This window comes from Pygocentrus nattereri, chromosome 19 (assembly GCF_015220715.1).
Source record: "Pygocentrus nattereri isolate fPygNat1 chromosome 19, fPygNat1.pri, whole genome shotgun sequence".
Classification (NCBI taxonomy): Eukaryota; Metazoa; Chordata; class Actinopteri; order Characiformes; family Serrasalmidae; genus Pygocentrus; species Pygocentrus nattereri.
The window spans coordinates 18189556-18209600 of NC_051229.1; the positions used below are offsets into that span (position 1 = coordinate 18189556).

General features: G+C 40.4%; 1 protein-coding gene across 3 annotated transcripts in view; it reads right to left on the bottom strand.

The window, feature by feature from the left end:
- The window catches only part of tle2c (TLE family member 2, transcriptional corepressor c), a 38241-nt gene extending 27219 nt beyond the window's left edge, over nt 1-11022 (bottom strand). For all 3 annotated transcript variants that reach the window (XM_017697208.2, XM_017697206.2, XM_017697205.2), the window contains exons 1-2: nt 10894-11022; nt 10263-10573 (exon numbers count right to left, since the gene is read on the bottom strand). In XM_017697208.2, coding sequence (XP_017552697.2) covers nt 10263-10319 — 57 coding nt within the window. In that variant the 5' untranslated portion in view covers nt 10320-10573; nt 10894-11022. The remainder of the gene's footprint in view (nt 1-10262; nt 10574-10893) is intronic.
- Nucleotides 11023-20045: the final 9023 nt, after the last annotated feature.

Genomic DNA, 20045 nt, shown 5'->3' on the forward strand with positions numbered 1-20045 from the left:
AGAAAGAAAAAGAATCAGTGGTTGATGCCAGGTGGTGGCTAAGCATTTTGTGTTGTGAGAAGTTTGAGAACCCAAATTTTGACAAGGGATCACATTTATTATTTAGTACAAGAAAAACCAAAGGAGGGTGAATCTGTTGTCAAAGAAGCAAAAACATGACAGCAACCATAGGCTACCAGAATCCACTGAAATTATATTTCCTAAGTTGTACTGGCTCCACATACCCCGTCTCATCTACAGGCTTTTTTATTTTATTGTTTTGTTTTAAAAAATTACATTATGAAAAAATACAAATATATGCTTTTTACCTGGGAAAAACCTATTTAAGACACACAATTGGACCTTAAAACCACTGTTGTAAGGGGAACATTTACATTGTTTGTACCTTGATGAACAAAAAATGTACCTGCATACACTTGCAAATATGAGGGAAGGGTATTAAATTGATTGTAATCTGCAACCTCACCACTAGATGCCACTAAATCTTACAAGCTGCACCTTTAAAAGAACACTTCATTCAAGCACACCATTGCTAGTAATGAAGGAAAGCTTGCTAACATCAGATGAGTTGACTACATTTGCTCTACTAATCTTAATCATTAGCCACATTAGTGTTTTTTTTCTTAAGGGACTGGAAAATCAGATACGCATAATATTTCCCCTTAGCCCAAATGCAGTGGATCAGTCAAGACATGGCTGGTGTCTGAAGGTCGCTTCTTTAGTTTTGCATCGGAGTCAGGAGGCTAATGTAATGGAAGCTTACAGGCACTAATTAGCATAAAGCAAATGCTTGTCTAAATCATCACACATTGTTAAATAATCCTAAATAAATATTATTAGATATTAGAGATCAAGTGGTTCATGAAACTATAGGACTGGCATCAAAAATGGTACAAAAGACAAAGACAAAAAAATCAAGATACACCACAAAATGCAAAGGCTGCAACTGTTTTTAGCTTTGTGGCACAGTTTTGCTAATTTTACAGTACTCTGTCAGAAACTGCTAACCAAAGAGGGAATAAGCTACATTAGCCTCACAGCATTAGTGCAAAACTAAAAAAAGCAAACATGTCTTTGATGATTGATTACAGTTGAATTGAGGGGAAAATTGTGTTAATCAGATTTTTCTGCCTCAAGACTCCTTAACTGTAACTGCTCAGTATTGCACCAGCCAATATTAATGTAACTTAGCATTACAGTTACGCTTCAACATACTGTCCCAGTGGCATGTAAACAAATATGTGATGGGGAACTGCCCCAAGCACATTTCCTTCTACGCAAATAGGAAGCGATGTAACAACATCCTGTCTTGTTGTGCCAGGTAACCTTTAATACAGAGACAGCGTATGCAGATAATGCTGATAATGAGTAATGGTAGCGAAGGGTGTACAGCAGCTGCATGAGCACAGGGAGCAGCTGCGTGAGAGAACGGGGCAGTGCTGTGGTGATACAGCTGCTGTGAAAACAAGGGGTCATTACACACAGGCTACAGACAGTATGACAAAGCACTGCATTATCACCCAGCCTACTCCACACACTGCCGTCCTGCAGGAATACAGCCATCTATCTCAATGTTTTACTGTGTCAGGCAGTTTTAGCGCAGCGAGAGAGAGAGAGAGAGAGAGAGAGAGAGAATATGAGAGTGGAAAGACAATGATAGCGAGAAAGAGAAGGAGAGAGGGACCTATGAGAGAGGCAGAAAGAGAGAGAGAGAGAGAGAGAGAGAGGGGAGAGAGAGAGAGAGGGGACAGAGAGAGAGCGAGAGAGAGAGTGAGAGAGAATATGAGAGTGGAAAGACAGAATGATAGCGAGAAAGAAGGAGAGAGAGACCTATGAGAGAGGCAGAGAGAGAGAGAGAGAGAGAGAGAGAGAGAGAGAGAGAGAGAGAGAGAGAGAGAGAGAGAGAGAGAGAGAGAGAGGGGAAAAACAGGGAGGATAGAAAAGAGAAAAGGGCAAAAAAAAAGTGTGTTAGACTGAAGAACAGCAAGAGTTGGAGAAAGAAAAAGGGGAGAAAAAGAAGAGAGAATATAAGCAAGAGGGTGAGAGACGAAGATTGACAGAAAAGTGAGAGACAGCGAGAGAAAGAGATGAGGGAGGAACAAGAAAGAGAGACAGAATATGATAGAGAAAAAAGAAAACAAGAGTATGAGACAGCAAACGAGAAAGTGAGATGTGTGGGAAAGAGAAATGGAAAATGAGAGAGCGAGGTGCTAGAGCGTATAGAAGAATGAGAGCAAGAGAGAGAAAAGAGCAAAAAGAGGCTGAGAGACTGAGAAGATTCTCAGCACTGCAGTAACACTGACGAGGTGGTGGTGTGTTAGTGTGTGTTGTGCTGGTCTGAGTGGATCAGACACAGCAGTGCTGCTGGAGGAGTTTTTAAATGCCTTAGTGTCACTGCTGGACTGAGAACAGTCAACCAACCAAAAATATCCAGCCAACAGAGTCCTGTGGGCAGCATCCTGTGACCACCGATGAAGGACTAGAGAATGACCAACATAAGTACTTTACAAGACTTTACACCTACAAGGTGGACTGACATGGCAGGAGTGTCTAATAGATTGTACAGTCAGTGGACACAGTGTTTAAAAACTCCAGCTGTGTCTGATCCACTCGTACCAGCACAACACACTAACACACCACCACCACATTAGTGTTACTGCAGTGCTGAGAATGATCCACCACCCAAATAGCACCTGCTCTGTGAGGGTCCATGGGGGTCTTGACCACTGAAGAACAGGGTAAAAGAGGGCCAACAAAGTAATAACACACACACAGACACACACATCTTCTAAGCCATGGGGGGGCTGGAGGCTATCCCAGCAGACATTGGGTGGAAGGCACCCTGGACAGGTCACCAGTCCACTCGCACCTACAGGCAACTTAGCATGTCCAACTAGCCTGACTGCATGTCTTTGGACTGTGGGAGGAAACCGGAGCACCCGGAGGAAACCCACACAGACTCTGGGACATACAAACTCAAGGATCCTGGTTGCCTAGCTGGGGAATCGAACCCAGGCCCTTCGCTAGCCACTGCGCCACCATGCTGCCTATATATATGTGTGTGTGTGTGTGTGTGTGTGTATATACACACACACACACACACACACACACACGTATATATATATGGAATCAGGGGGCTGTGAATAACTGTAGGCACGGCTGAAATACTCAGCACATGGGCTACAGATACAGCAGCACACTTGACTAAGAGTGTTTGCTATATATGTGATCACCTACAGTATACAGAATGAGATAAAGTGGTCAGGAACTCTGCAATACTGAGAAACAGCTTGCAACGGCACAACTGGCCTCAAGTCACCTTTATTAAAAAGTAATAGACAGAATTACATTATTAAATATGAAGCCTGAGCGAGATTTTGACAATGTGCCTCTGTTGCAGTGTCGCCTCAAGACAACGTAAACATTTTGCCTTACTATAAACAGATATTCCATGCTTCATCATGATTGGTCAGTCAAAAGGGAAGGATTCTAAATACACCAATCATAAAAAAAAGATTACATTTAGTCATAAGATCACTCATCTGCACGTTTCACATCTCATTTTAATGACAGGTGTGTGACCACATCTGTGGAGGAGTAGAGCTGTATACAGTTTTATGGATTTATATATAGTGCAGTCCATGAGTAACTGTGCATTGCTGCTTTTGTTGATTTGGCTCTGTACACCAGCACTTTGGATTTGTAACAATAACAAGGAGGTTAGAGTGCTGAATGTCAGCTTTAATTCAAGAGTATTTATGACTATAATAGACAAACTCAATGAATCACAAGCTTTAAACATGACCATAAGCTGCTCATGTTTCTTCTGACATTTCTTCTGAAATCCAGGATATTAACAGGGAGTTATGCTGCAGTAGCAGCCTCTGATTTTCTGGGAAGGCTTTAATAGATGTTGGAACATTGCTGTGAGGATCTGATTGCACTCAGACATAACAGCATTAGTAAGAGCAGGTGCTGATGTTGGATGATTTGTTCTGGATCACAAATGCCACTCCAACTCTTCCCAAAGGTATTGGATAGAGCTCCATCACTCCAGAGAACACTGTTCCATGCTTCACAGTCCAGTGCTGGGGGGCTGTTTACCCCTCTAGCTAGTATTGGACATGTTGACCTTGTGTGGCCACGCCAAAGCGTCCCCATTTGTTAATCGTTTTCACAATATTGGCCTTTGCAATGATCAGAAGGTGCCAATATGCAAATGAGTGATCTAATCAATCCATGTGCTGTGATCATCCTGACCAATCACAGCTCCAGATGAGTGTTTCTGTGGGTGACTGGATGCAAAAAAGGCGTGTGTGCAAAAGGAAATTGTTTTCAATCAATGTAGGTCAATCTGTAGCCTCTTTCTGCAGGCCCCTAAGTGGCTGTTCCACCAGCGGAATGGAAATCCATTTTTTTGGTTCTATTAATACAATCAAGTAAAATATTTTCCCCTGTATGTCTGTTATCAGAAAGACTAGGACAATGTTGGCTCACTGTACGTGAAATGTTGTGACTCTGCGTTGAGCTGCTAGGGAGCAACGAGGTGTATAAAGGGAGCTGTCCACAAAGGTGGCTGTGCTGAGATAATGGCACAACTTCGTTAATAAAAAAAACTGCGCAACTGCCACAACAGAAAATAGCATTTAAACAAAGTGTACTTTTAGTACTTGTACTATTTCTGTAATGCTAATCCAGATAGATCTAGTCCCAATTTTCTCCCCCAAAATCCATATTCAATTAACGCTACTGAAGAAAAACGCTACTAATAAAGAGCAGCATGGATCCTTTAAGATTATTTTAGACTAACTTCTAATCTTCCTTTTAAAAGTCATTCTTTAAGCAAAATTATGGCACAGTTTTAGAATGCTTTAAATCATATTTAACAAATAGGCAGTTCTTGGTTTCACTGGGAAATCATAATAATAATAATAATTTTTTGTGGAGTCTCACACAGTTCAGTTTTAGGGCCTTTGCTTTTCTATTTGTACCAATTACCTCTAGGTAATGTCATTAGGAATATAACAGAAAATATACATTTCCATTTCTTTTCAAAATCAAGATTCTGCTGACGGACTCAGCAACTGTGTATCAGATTTTATTCAATGGATGTACAAAATTTTCTACAACAAAAAAAATGGAATACTGAACCTTGGTACTAAACTTCAGAGAAAAATGCTTTGTGAGAATCTCAGCTCTTTAGATTTGTGTACCATCCCATGTAAACACACTCACTAAAGTAGCTTTCTATCATTAGAGATATATTGCTATGGTTCAACCTTTTCTATCAATGACACAGAGAAACTTGTACATGGGCTTGCTTCAAGCAGAGTTGATTACTGCAATGCTCTTTTTACAGGGCTTCCTAAGGAATGCAAGAGCCTCCATTTTGAAAGAACTGCATTGGCTACCTGTTTTATGATAGATTTTAAATTTCTGCTGCTAGTTTTAAGGCTCTAAATAACATAGCACCTGCTTTCCTCACAGAATGCCTGTCAATGTCAATGTCTGTCAATGTTCCAAAACATTAGGGGAGTGTTAGTGCCAGCAGCACTAAAACATCTGTGAAGGCACCATTAATGCTGAAGAGTACACATGAACTTTGGGGCAACATATGTTACCATCTAGACAACGTCTTTTTCAGGGACATTCCTGCTTGTTTCAGCAAGACAATGTCAAGACATTCTGCATGTGTTACAATAGAGTGGCTTCAAAGTAAGAGAATACAGGTGCTAAACAGTCTCGCTTTATGAAGCACAGTCTATGACAATGGATGGACAATTGGTGTCATAAGTTCTCAAATGACTACTGGATGTTGATAAAAGGAAAGGTGATGTAACACAGTGCTAAACATGCCCTCTTTTTTGCATGTGTATATATAAAATAATAATAAAGTTAGCTTTAATATTAGCTGAAATATTAAATATCTTGTTTTGTACTGTTTTCAATTGAACACAGGTCAAAAAACAGTTGCAGTTCATTGCCGTCTGTTTTTATTTACTTTTCTCCTGCTGTCCCAACTTTTTTGGAATGTTTTAAAATAAAGGTGCTAAATATTTAAAAGTGACATTTTTAAAGATTTAATTACACACGTATACATGTGAATATACTGAAATATATGTAGATGAAATATACGCAACAATGTATTTTTAATATTTACTTATATGCCAAACAAATGACAAATTCTGAAAAATACATGGAAATACACTTCCTTTGTAAAAGGCTGTGATAAAGAGGAAAGAGGGTGTGTTACAGTGCAGTAGCATTAAATGGGGGAAGGGACAGAGTGCAGATTTAATCATTAACACCACAACTGTATGGTCTGTAAATACAGAACAGATGGAGAAAGATAATGCCGTCAGTGCGCACAAATGAGTATCTCATTAGATATTTTATCTCAATTTCACATTCAAAACACATGGCCAAAACCAAATGTAGACACCCCATAACTCAGACACTAATTTAGTCTTTCCTTCTTGCTCTGTTTTCTTTTGTTTCTTTCACTCTCTTAACCTCACACACACACACACACACACACACAGGCCTGCTGCTTGTCTGAGTGCACCACTATCAGATCAGGCAGGCTTTTGAGAGCAGACAGAAGCTGCCCAATGGAGTCATATCATAACCGGCCCGGCAGGGAGCCTGCTGTCACAAACACATAGCATAAACACACACACACACAAAGCATGAGCACAAACATGAGCATGGCATAAACACACACAGATAGAGGATCAATTCACACACACAAAACACTGGACTGAATATCTCTCTGTTGAGAGTAGCTCAAACTGAACATTCAGTGTCACAGAAATACCAAAGTATTAGGATCAATGGCTGTTTATTCTTACTAGGGCTGGATGATATGGACAAAACACCAGTACTGTGAATGTATCACAACCTGTCACATGACTATTAGACCTATGCCTTCATTTTGGACTACAAAGGTGAGAACTCAGTCAAAAAAAAAAACATGGAAACACCTTTGTGATCATTCTATTTTGTTGCTAGCACCCACATGGCATTCCAGTGTTATGTTTATAACATTTTTTGGCTGTTCTTCACTAAACTCAGACATCTGCATCTTGTAAATCACATTATATGTGTCATTTCAGAATCTGAATCTTTGCAGCAGTTTTTCAGTGATTTCTACAATAAGAGTCCTGCATTTCTAACACCTGACTGAAACGCAATGGTCAGGCTACCACTCAAAATCACAGTCAGTGATCTAGAACTTCCAGAAGGCCTATTGTGATGTTTATTCTCACAAAACTGATCCTACCCATTGGGAATTAGAATGGGATTCCATTATTAGGACCTCTGTTCAGCTCCTGAAGTCCTAACCAATGGGAAAGATACCTAGATATACAGAGAAGAAAAATCTTGATTGGGTCATTTTCAGTCGAGTGCTTCAAGAATTTATCCCTTTTATTTCCAACCAAAACCGGACAATGAACTAAGAGAATTACTACAATAGTTCTTAAGTACTGAGTTCAATTACAACAAGCATGACGATTCTATTAAATAAAAATGAACTAAAAATTACAGACATGTATTTTTCATGATGTCACAGAAATACACACACACAGACACACACACACAATTTCCAAGCCGCTTCTCCCTCAGGGGTCACAGAAATAGTTAGGCCTTTTCTGAAGGAAGGCCCTGGGGATTCCTCACTGTTACACTTTTCAATAGTGATAACTTGGGATAGCTTAAAAACACATTAGCTGAACCCTTGAAATGACATGATTAAGGACTGGCCTGAAGAATTATTTACATATTTACATATTTGGATCATGTGAAATCCTTAATTCATCCCAAACCCCCAAAGAACATCTATGATTGGTGGGATATTCATAAAACATTAATCAATTGGTGAGGGGCTTACTGCATATTTCAGACTTCTACGATATCAGTATTTTGAAGGCTGACATGGTTATTTCTGACACCATAAAGTTCTAATCCTTACACATAGATTTAAAAGAGTTAACCCAGAAGGCTTTAAAGGAATATTAAGGGAATATCTACAGGTTTTTCATCCTAATCTCTATCTGCTGCATCTGCATGCCATTCAGTCGAGTCCCATGCATAATAATTTCAACACATTTCCCTGGACTCTGAAAACCTAACTCATAGTAGAAGCCAAAGGGAAGCTTCTTCAGCTTCTCTTATACGTGTGTTTAGAGTCAACAGGTTTTCTGTACGTTCTAAGAAACGCTGTCCATGGTAAATGACTCTGCAATAAGGAATGTTTTCCATAACTACACGCTTACATGGGATGTGTTATATATCTACAACTATACTTTAACATACACCACACAGAAACACCAGTCTCCAGTGCCCACAATAGATGTTAACTCTGCTTTGGCCTATTCTTAAATATAATGACCTCATCTTTATTACCGCTTCTTTTTTTTTCACTGCTACAGCATAGAAAATCCCGACCTGCACATTACCTTCACAGCAGTTAAGCAAATTAGATCAAGCTCAGATCACATGACAGGATTTCTAGATACAGGCTACTTTCCTTTTATGATAATGTCCTTCCTTTTATATGTCTGCCACTTGAGGATCGCTTTCATATCCATTTCTAAGTGCTTGGCTTAGAAACAGGTACAGAATAGTGGCACCTAGCTTTTATATGGTGCCTCAACTATCGAGACAGAAAATCTAAACAGAGTTTAAATGCAAATTTTAAAAGACTTTGAATAGAGTGGCAAAGGTTGCTTATTCCATGTAATTCAGCTTAAGTGTTTAAGTGTTAAGCGTATTTAATAGAAAAACACATAGCTTACCTGTACTGAACTCTATCCCCAACTGGGGTTCAAACTCATAATAGTTCTAGATATCTTTATATTTGTTATGTTATATATGTTGCTATATATTTGTTACACAGCCATATAACAATAGCAGTTATATAATCAGTGGAATAATTACTGAAAACTACGTTGTAACACGACTGTGATATGACTGTATTTTTACATGTAACATGACCCTAATAATGTATCCAAGTTAACATGACTGCATTGCGCATAAAGTAATTTTAATGCATAATAGGTGCAACATTTCCATGCAACATGTCCAACATGACACGGTTGTAACATAGTGCGCAGCATGATTGTAACACAGCTGTAACATTATGAGTAACCTGATTCACATTAAGTATTACATGACTGTGTAACATAATTTTAATGTTGTGTAATATGACAGCAACATTACACCTATCATTACTGTAATAGTGCATGTAACATTATGTGTAACACGACTGTAATGATTAACATTACACATAATATGACCGTAACATAACACATAACATAATGTTGTAACGTTGTGTGTTCATGAGTTGTTTTTTTGTCTAATTTGTATGCATGTATGTAATAATGTAGATGTTTCTGCTGTGTGAGTTTAATCAGGCCTCTATTTTCAAGGAGTTATGCACACATTAAAGCATGTAAATAACAACAACATGTCCACACACACTGACACAAAAGCAGCATGCTCTTGCTCTAACCCTATTTATGCACACACAACTGATGCTCACACCAATAATGTATGTATACACACATAATATTGACAGAGCAACAGTGCTCTGAGATTATAAACTCTCTTTCTCCTTCACACACACCTGTTTGATCTGCATATCTGTGCAGGCCTGTAAAAGCATGCCATCATAAATACAGCTACAGCACAGAGTGATTGTGAGTGTGTGAGTGTGTGTGTGTGTGTGTGTGTGTGTGTGTGTGAGATATCATGTTTCCCACTGAAGGTAATACAACATGACATTTGCGGTGAAGAATGAAGTGGCCTGGATCCATATGCAGCTTTGCATCTCTCTGCCTCTCTCTCTCTCTCGCTCTCTCCCTGCATGCGTACAGAAATCCCTTCTTTCCATACATCAGCTTTTCCCTCTCTGCCTCACTGCCATCATACGGCCTTTAGGACATGCTTATATAGAGCATACGCCCCCCCCCCCCCCCCCCCCCCCACACACACACACACAGCATCACTGCTCAGACTAACATGACCGCGCGGCCTGTACATCACTCACTTATATAAGGCCGATCCGAATTCGAAAAAGATGCCCAATCTGACCACGCCCCTCGCCCTTCTTAACCCTGACCCCAACACCACCCTTCAACCCCAGCCGCCCTAACGAGCCCCCTGCTCGGCTTCCATCCTCGCCCCTAACAGCCACACACGCTCACACCACTCACACACCCGTAAAGTGAGCGCGGACCACCAGATCACTGATCACTGACCTGCGCTCTCCCGTGCGGATACATGGTGTGCGCCGCGCGACGCTGGAGGTCATCCATCCACGGGCGCGCTCGCTCCACAACTCTTCTCCACCGCACGCCTCGCGACGCTCACTGGATCAGCAGCGACGAACTCCTTTTATCTCCTCTTCAAAAGAAACAGAAAAGAACCCGCGTCGGTGTCGAATTTGCTTCGAAACGTAGTGGCGGTAGCGGTGGCGGTTACGCGCCCTCCCGCTCTCTCTGCGCTGCGCGAGCTACGAAAACGTAAACATCCCAGGCAAACAGTAGAGAGCGGCGCGGATATGTGGTTTCTGAAAAAAAGGTAGAAGAGAGAGAGAGAGAGAGAGAGAGAGAGAGAGAGAGAGAGAGAGAGAGAGAGAGAGAGAATGAACAGCAGGTCAGCAGATGATCCAGCAGGCTTCACAGCAGCAGACTCCACACTGTATTATTGTGCCTGTGAGCTTGACATTAACTTGGCGGAGAGCGAAAGCTGCTTTTAAGGTGGACCACATCGCAACATCGCATTCAGCCATGAAGCTGATCAGCATTTCCCCTGACAACAGTGTCAAAAACCCCTGTCGTAAAGAAAAAACATCTAAGCAAAAGATTTGACCACAATGGCTGCTCTTACCCGTGTTTCTCCTCGACCGTTGGTTGTTTATCTTAAGCGGGGTTTCGCTAAAAAGCCTTGTTTTTAACCAACTGTCCCCGCATGATGAACACACGCTACCTTAACGTCTCTTTCTCCCAGGCGCTCCCTCATTGGCTGTACGGTGAGAAGTCGCCGCCAATCAGCAGCACTGGTCCCCACGTTGGGCCGTGACGACTACCAGCAGTTAAGCCAATCACAGGAACGCATTTAAATGATCTGCGTCTCTGCGTTTAATGTGGCATCGTGGGTAATGAAGTCCTTTATGTCCGGTTTCAGACAGACTGCGCGTGTCGGCTCATTTTAGTGGTTGAAGCGGCTGTAAAAGAGTAAACAAGGCCAATGCGGGTTTGAAGGCGCACAGAAGCCTCATTCCGAGAGTGAAATGTGAATATTTATGAACGTGTGAGCTCTTGCGGGCTCTCCTTGAAAGAGGTGCTTACTCAGCTAAGCTCACCCTCGTCCTCACGTCTCATCAGGGAGGGGAAAAAACACAGCACAGCAAGACTTAGATAATGTGGTTTTCATTACTGAGCCGTGCATATCAAAGTCATGAGTGTGAGATAGATGAGTGGGCCAGGACATACTGGTACAGAATCAGGCAGCCTTTAGTGCTTTTAGATAAATTAAAGACACTTTGCCATAAAATATTCACAGAGATGGCCAGTAGGATGCAAACGGTACCTATTTCTAAAAAGATGGTTCTTTAAAGGGTCTTTAGTAAAGGGAGTGGCCCTATTTTGAACCATGAGTTTCATATAGAACCACAGCATGGGGAAATGGTTCCTCAGATTGATGGAGAATGTGTTGTATACCATTTTGAAAATGGTTCTATATAGCACCAAAAAGGAAACCATCTCATCATGCAAAGAACCATGAAATGGTTCTATACAGAAATCATGGTTCTAAGTAGAACCAGTGCCTTTACTAAAGAACCCCTGAAGAACCATTTTTTAATGGTGAGATGGTGAGAAAAGTACGCCACCACACTGTGCCTTTCTAAGCCTTTGTAATTCATTTCATTGGTGATTTGGTGAGTTCTGGTGGACCCATGTGTTCATCTAGCCTACAGTTGTGTCCTTTTCATTACGAAGTGTCCATAGGTGCTGTATTAGGTCTTAAGTGTATGAACACCATCACCTATGAGTGCTTCACAATGTAATTTCTTCTCAGAAAGACTGTTATGGTTAACAGGGAATTCTGTTGAATTTCTGCATAATTGGTTAAGATGTAAAGTCATTCAGAGTGGTTTGATGAGAAATGCTCCGTTCTAGAGAAACTTACTGCGTCAGAATTGTTCATAGCAGATCTGATAGAAACCAGACATCTGAAGAGGTTAATGTCCTTAAAACAGTGGACTCCAGCCTTGGTCTTGGAGAGCTACCTTACGGCAGAGCCTAGTTCCAACCACAGTTTGACGCGCCTGCTCCTGCTAATCAACCTATTTCCAAGTCCCTGACTGGATGGATCCGATGTACCGGAGTTAAGTGAGGGCGAGGCAGCTTGTTGGATACAGGTTGAAACTAAATCCTGCAGGAAGGTAATTCTTCAGGACCAGGGTTGTAGACCGCTGCTCTACAAACTACAATGGCAAGAAAAAGTACATGAACCCTTTGAATTTACCTTGTTTACTGCAGTAATTGGTAAAGGAAGTAATTGGTACGTAAGGGAACTTGGATTTAATAACTGGTTGAACCCCTTTTGTCAGCAATAACCTCAAGCAAGTGCTTCTGTAGCTGCGGATCAGACCTGCACGACATTCAAGGACTACTGGACCCTTCTTCCTTACAGAACTGCTTCAGCTCAGCCATATTCTTCAGAAGCTTGGCGAGGCCTTGAGGTCATTCCACAGCATCTCTGTTGGGTTAAGGTCTGGGCTCTGATTGGGCCACTGCAAACGGCAGATTTAATATTTTTGAAACCATTCTGTAACAGGATTACTTTGATGTTTATTTTTTCATAAACTTGGGAATTCAGTTTTCCCTCCATGATGGCAGCCAGTCCAGGGACAGAGGCACGAAGCAGCCCCAAATTATGATGCTCCCTCCACCATGCTTCACTGTTGGGAAGTTGTTTTCATGTTGGTATCCAGTGCCCTTTTTACTCTATATGAAGTGTTGTCTGTTCTTCACAAATAATTCAACTTTGCTTCTTGTGAATAGCAAGCTCAAAATGTTTGAGTGGTCAAAGTAGTGCTAACCCACATCTCCAGGCTCTTTTCACTGACTCTAACTCCTGACTTCTTAGCCTAGGAGTCCATATACTTTTTTCCAACGAACACTCTGAATGTTTGAATAATGTGTTCAATGTGTTATGAGTTTAGACAGATTGTGTTAGATGAAGACCAGACCATATTCTAAGATGACTTTATAATTAAATACAAGTAATTCCAAAGAGTTCCCATACAACCCTTGCATACAGGGATTTCTTCAGATTCTCTGAATCTTTTGATGATATTATGTACTGTAGACGGTGGGATATCCAAAGTCGTTAAAAGAGGAGAGGATGCTACACAATGGTAAACATGGCCCTGTCCCAACTTTTCTAAGATGCGTTGTTGCCATCAAGTTCTAAATGAGTTCTTGTTTTTCTTGAAATGGTAAAATGTCTCACTTTAAACATCTGATGTATCTTCTATGTTCTATTATGAATAAAATGTGGGTCTATGAGATTTGCAGATCATTGCATTCTATTTTTATTTACATTTTACACAACGTCCCAACTTTTTTGGAATTGGGGTTGTACTTTTTCCTGAACCTGACAAAAAAAATATTGCATTAGGTAGCTATGAAATGGCTGTTTGCTTGATGCCTTACATAAGTTTTAAGATAAGATTTTAGCCTAAAACTTGGTGAAGCACATGCAAGGCTGATGAGTCCACAAAGGAAACCTATTTTTTCAAATTCACCACTATTTTACTGTTATTAACATTACATTTAAGAACTTAGAAGACACGTGTAGGTTCAGTGTTTTTTTTTAATCCATTTTGGATAATAAATAAATGGCTTCATTTGTGCTGTAGACCTGGTGACACCTGGTTCCAATCACCACTATAAAGAAAAGGATTCTCTACAATGAATCATTTCACATCAAGTCACTCTGAATGACTTGCATCTCAATGACTGAATTATGCAGAATTTTGAAAAAACAGCGGAATTCCCTTGTAAACGCTCCTCCAATGATTCCGACCGATGGAGGACTCTTGGTAAAGCCCCTTTCAGAAATTGCTGGCACTAATGGGCCAGTAATGGGCCAGTTTTTGGTACTGCAACAACAGAGGCAGTAACTAAACCACAATATGAAAGTTATCAAGCTCAGCTTGTCTTGTCAGTTGTGGTGTTCATTAGGGATGTCACAATTATTACATTATTGCCTAACAGCAATTATTTGAGATGATCACTATCATTTAAAAATGTTTGCAATCATTTAGGACTATCATTTTCTACAGTCATTAGATTTCTGCAGCAAGCGTTTATGGAAAGCATAACATTTTATGTGCTGCTCTAACATGTTTAGGGGGCAGCGCTGAGAAACACTGGTGTATTTGTTAACTATGTAGCTTGTTCTATATTTTTGGCATGGATGTTATTGTGGGTTTCACTCTCGTTGCTTTGCTTGACTCTGTACATAAACAAAGGTGTGGTGTATCATTTAGACAGAACAACCAATATTAACTACTATCAAACACAGCTAGGAAGCAAGATGGCTAATCAGCCACTGTGGCCACTTTGGGCTTTGGTACTTTAATAGCTGCATTCAGGAAACAAGAAAATCTCATGAAAGGCGTTATGTTAATCTCAATTATACATATGATAGTTAAAGCTGCAGTTGGTAAGTTTGAGAAGAGAGTGGACTTGAGAGTGGGCTTGAATATTTTAATGAGTATGACTTCCAGGTTCCTCCCCCTCCTTCTCCGCTGCACTCCAGCCCCTCCTCCGAAGCCCCTCCCTGCAGAGGAATCTGCTGTGCATGCGCAGGCTAGCAACCATGGTAGCTGAAGAGACCAGGGGCACATTCAATCTCAAAACGCTTGTGTGGTTTCCAAGTTGAACGACAGGTTTTGTTGATATGGTTTCAAAATGGAACGTTTTTCTCATTTGATGGGCGTTATCCAGTCAGCGGAGGTGCTATCCAGTCAAGAAGGCAGTGCACACAAAGGATTCTAATGAAGTCCTCTATAAATGTGGCCACTGCAGCTTGGTGTACACAATAATTGAAGATGTTAGAAGACCTAGTTTTAAGTACTGCACATGTATTAAACCCATTTCCTCAGGCTGTGAAAATTCTTCATTAAAGAACACAGAGAATGGCCTTCTCTGCTGCCATAGGTGCAGTGAATACATAACAACAGTGTTCAATGTTCCACCGTTTCGTTTAAATGAATGTTTTGCTACAGTTTGTCAGGGCTGGATTCTTGCAAATGGCATTAAGAACTCTAGGTGGGGCTGGAGGGGCCTGATTTTTTTTTCACAAATGATCTGTTTCAAGTACTGCTGTTGGGACATAGTGGCAAAAACTGTTATTATACAGGTTGCCGTCTGCAGCTTTACTCATCAGCTAAAATTCCATGACCATGACAGACAGTAGTGTTTGCTCTTGTTCTTTTTCTAACAGAGGTGGGATCAGTGTATGTGACCTTCAAATACATTTACAGAGTGTATGTGACCTTCTAATACATTTACAGGGGACTACAAAATGTATTAGTTCATCTCTTTCTGAAGCTCTGAGAGAAAGTGACTCTCTTTGAAAGGGACCTTTTCAACATTTATGCCTTATGACAACAATCTTAGACGTTTCCAGAACTGCTTCCAAATGAATTACCTCATTACTTTACTTTTACATGACCCGTGCTTCATAACATCAGCATTATAATGCCATAAACATGTTGTGGCAGATGTCATGTACTGTCATAAGTTGTCATGACAGATTTTGTTCAGTAATATAAGTGTCAGGGTATGATTACCAGTAATTGTAGTTAAAGAGGCCGTAATGTCTGATGTCAAGACAGCTTGTCACATGCAAATTTTTCCTAACTGCACCACAATTATGCCATAACATTAAACATTATGAAATCTATCATAACAATTATAGATTATGAGAACATGACACTGTCATATTATAGGGTGTAATCTGTCAGGACCACTCAGCATCACTGCCGTGAGAACAAAATTTCATATCTCGTAATTAAAATTTTTCCCAGCTAATTTGGGGCTACTTCTGTTTGTCTGGTCCTCATAAAAATTTTAACACAATTATGTCAAAATGTAAAACAAAAGCGGAGATAGGCGGCTTTTGGTAACTATGACAACATGACATCTGCCCTTTTAATGATGTTGGTATGTCAGTGTTATGCAGCAGGGTTCAAGTGTTACTAAAGTTTCATGAAAACTAAGATAAATGCAATACAGCAGTAATTATGTAACTGTGGGGCAGTTATAAAACTATAGTGCAAACAGAATCTTAGAACAAGTACATATTCTATAAAAATGAAATTATAATAGAATAAAATAATTACAAATGAAAGAAATGACTTTTTGTTGAAATGTTTTATGCTTCATTTCTTCGTTCTTGATTTTTTTTGGAAGCAAAGCGCTCAGCGATGCCTTCATAGCATAAAATCTGCCCATTTCATGATTCGCTTAAACAACAAAACAACCAGTCCTGGATGGTTTCTCTTCCCATTTAAGACAAGTAATTCCTCAATTCTGAAATTGTATTTATGCATTTACATATTTATTTATTGAGTTTCTAACCACTTTTCTCCCCAATGTAGTCACAACCAATTTAACTAGGTTTCCCCCAATCACAAGATGCTAACAAGTGAGGCAGGTGAAGTCTAGCTTGTTTGATTTTAATCAACTTCATTTTGTTACTTTTTTTTTAAATACAGGAACATCATAAACAAAGTAGATATTTTAATATTATTCCACACCATAAACATTTAACATACTATACAATACAGTTTACCAAATAATGCAAAAATAGAATGATCTATCAGTTAAAAGTCCAATAGATTCCAGGGAAGTGTGCGCTCACTGCCCCCCTAGTGTGTGTCTGTTCACTAGTGTGTATGTGGTGTTTAAGTGCACAGATGGGTTAAATGTGGAGGTGAATTTTCCCCATTTTGGGACTAATAAGGGTCACTTAATCTTAATTTATGTCACAATCATCTTAAAGCTGCACTATGTATGTTTTGGGGATTTGGAGACCTCTCTGGTGGAAATGTGTAACTGCATGTAACATGAAGAAGAACATTTTGTAATGTGGGTTGTGCTTCAGACCCCTTCCCCAAGCGGATGAATCTGATGATTGCGAGACTCAAAACTTGGCACCGAGGATAGAAGTGAATTATCTACTATTGTCTTCGTATCTTCACCAACATTATGTTGATTTTGCACTTGAGACGAAACACAGAGCCAGACCTTCTTCATGAGTCTGTGTATGTGACATTAATACATGAAGACATAGGCCACCAAAAGTCAGTGCCTCCAATATTTAAATTATTATTTCAGATTTTTACTGGGTGACTCACAACAGCGCACAAACACCATATTTTTGAGTGTACTTTTTCCTGACTTAGTAATGCTACTTCTTTTAGTTTAAAAAAAAAATCTTATATAGTGCAGCTTAAAACCAGTTTCTGCTGGTAGACATTACCCTATTATCATTTGACCAAGTTTTCCCAGTTTTACAATACAAATTATCAACCAATAAAATTCCAGATGATTATTAACTAAATCTTTTTGAATGTTGAGTGAAGGATGAGAGACACCCTACCCACCCAGAGAGAGCGTGGCCAATAATGCACTCCAAGCCACAGATGGCTGTGACATCGTGGGGGACTGAACTTGTGGTCTTGCATAAACAGAAAACATGCTTAGATGATGTCACTTGGGAACCTGATTTGACCATTTTAAAAATGGAATTGATTTTCTCCTTGCCTCATGTAGGCGATCCGTTGGCCATGACTTAGTAAGGTGTGGGAATGAGATAATTAAATCGAGGCCAGGGCTTAGTATTAAGATGTGGTAAAGGTTTAATTATGTCATTCCCATGCCTTACTAAAGTGTGGCCACGTATAGGATCACGCTCCCACGCTTTACTGAGTTGTGGCCATGCATTATTATTATTTGTACAGTATGTCACTGGCAGGGCTCTGCAGAATTCCACTGATTTTACATTTCGGTATAATTAGTCTGTTCAAATGTGGACAAAGTCATTCCTAACGGTTGGATGAGAAATGCTCCGCTCTAATGATAAGCAGTGATGATAAGAACCAGACGTCCGAAGCATTTGTCTCTGAAACGTACATGAAATGGTTAATATTCCCTAAAGAACACGTTTTTAACGTTTACCACGGTTTTCCGTCGTCAGCCTTACATGTAAAACTCAACAAGTATAGGTTTACTGGTTGGATAGTAGAGGATGTGATTTCACGGGAAGCTTGTTCTTTAAAAATCCCCGTAATAAAATCGCAGTATCGCACAGCCTCAAGTGATTTGCTTTTATAAAACGGCGACCAACTTAAATGATTATCTAAATATCGTGCATTTTATCATATTAAGTTACTATTGATAATCAACAATACTCCGCCAAGAAAAGCAGTTCCTTTATTGTGTGGTATCGTTGCGTAACAACCAGGACCGTTCGATGAGGAGAAACTTCGGTCATTTCGTGATTTTTTAAGGTTTTGTCGTATAAGAATGAACAAATGATGCCGCAGCACGTTTTAATGCAAAAACATTCGCTTTTAAAGTAATTTTTGGTCACCAAATCACAACCGATGCAGCGGCGCCCTCGACTCGCGCCCTCGAATCCCGGATGGTTCCTTGCTCCCTACATAGTGCAAAACTATGGGATTTAAACACTGGACCCCGCACCCAAACTCGGCAAATATAGCCGAGAAATAGTCATTTGGGAATCAGCCACATCCATACTCGATAAATTATGCACTGTTTGGCTTAAGAGGCTATTTCTAAACCTCCACAGCTGGCACACTATTTAGGGAGTACGGAGCCGTTTGGGAATCAGCCCGGGATTGACGCTACTTCTGACTGAAACACGGACATTTTAAACATTTTAAGTCTTTCAAGTGACATTTTATTAGACTTTTATCCTGCCATTTTACAGTTAGGTCATTCCGAAAGTACTTTAACCCAGGCCTGTGATATTAATGTTGGCGTTGTTTAGCATGTTTGCCATCTTTTCGCCTGTTAGCTAGCTAGTTGACCTGCCCAGTTCTGGTTAAGAACATGGGACACCAGCCCTTCAGTTTAATCACTGACGGCTTCTTATTCATGAGCACACTGGGTCCTCCATGCGAGAGGCAGTAGAGTCTAAGATCATTTCATTAACAGCACAAGGGTTTTTCTACGCCGCGGCGCAGTGACACGTGGTTGGTTAGTGTAGTGGTTAACACCTCTGCCTTCTACGCTGTAGACTGGGGTTCAGTCCCCGACCAGGGCAAGCACCCTACACTATACCAATAAGGGTCCTTGGGCAAGACTCCTAACACCACCTTGGCCTTGACCTGTGTAAAATGATCAAATTGCAAGTCGCTCTGGATAAGAGCGTCAGCCAAATGCCATAAATGTAAATGACACACGGTTAAGCTGTGCGGCGGTCACAGGAGCGGTATAGTGGATTTTACAACGTCTTCCAATGTGGCTCAGCCAATCAGATTTTAGGACCCGAACTACCAGTTTTATAAAATGGTTATATTCGTGTTGTAGACATTGCAACCCCTGGTTCCCATCAGCACCACTGTTCAGAAATAGGTTGGTAGGTTTATCTACAATACACCATTTCACATCAAACCACTCTGAATGACTTTCTTTCCATCTCAGAGCCCGGATTATGCAGAAATTTTGAAAAATTGATGGAATTCCCCTTTAATCTCACACAGACCTGCTTGTGAGGTTGACACTGTATGACATACTGTTGTCTATAAAAAAAAATGGACAAAGGAACACATTCTTTTGACCTTGCTATGCTGTTAGTGAGTCTTTGTGGGCTAAAGATCTGCTCATAAACACTGAGGTGATGTCAGGACAGTTAGAAGTGAAACATACGTAGAACATCCAAAGTAGGGAAAAAGTGAGCAAAAGCAAAACGTGGGGAAAACTAAGAAAGAA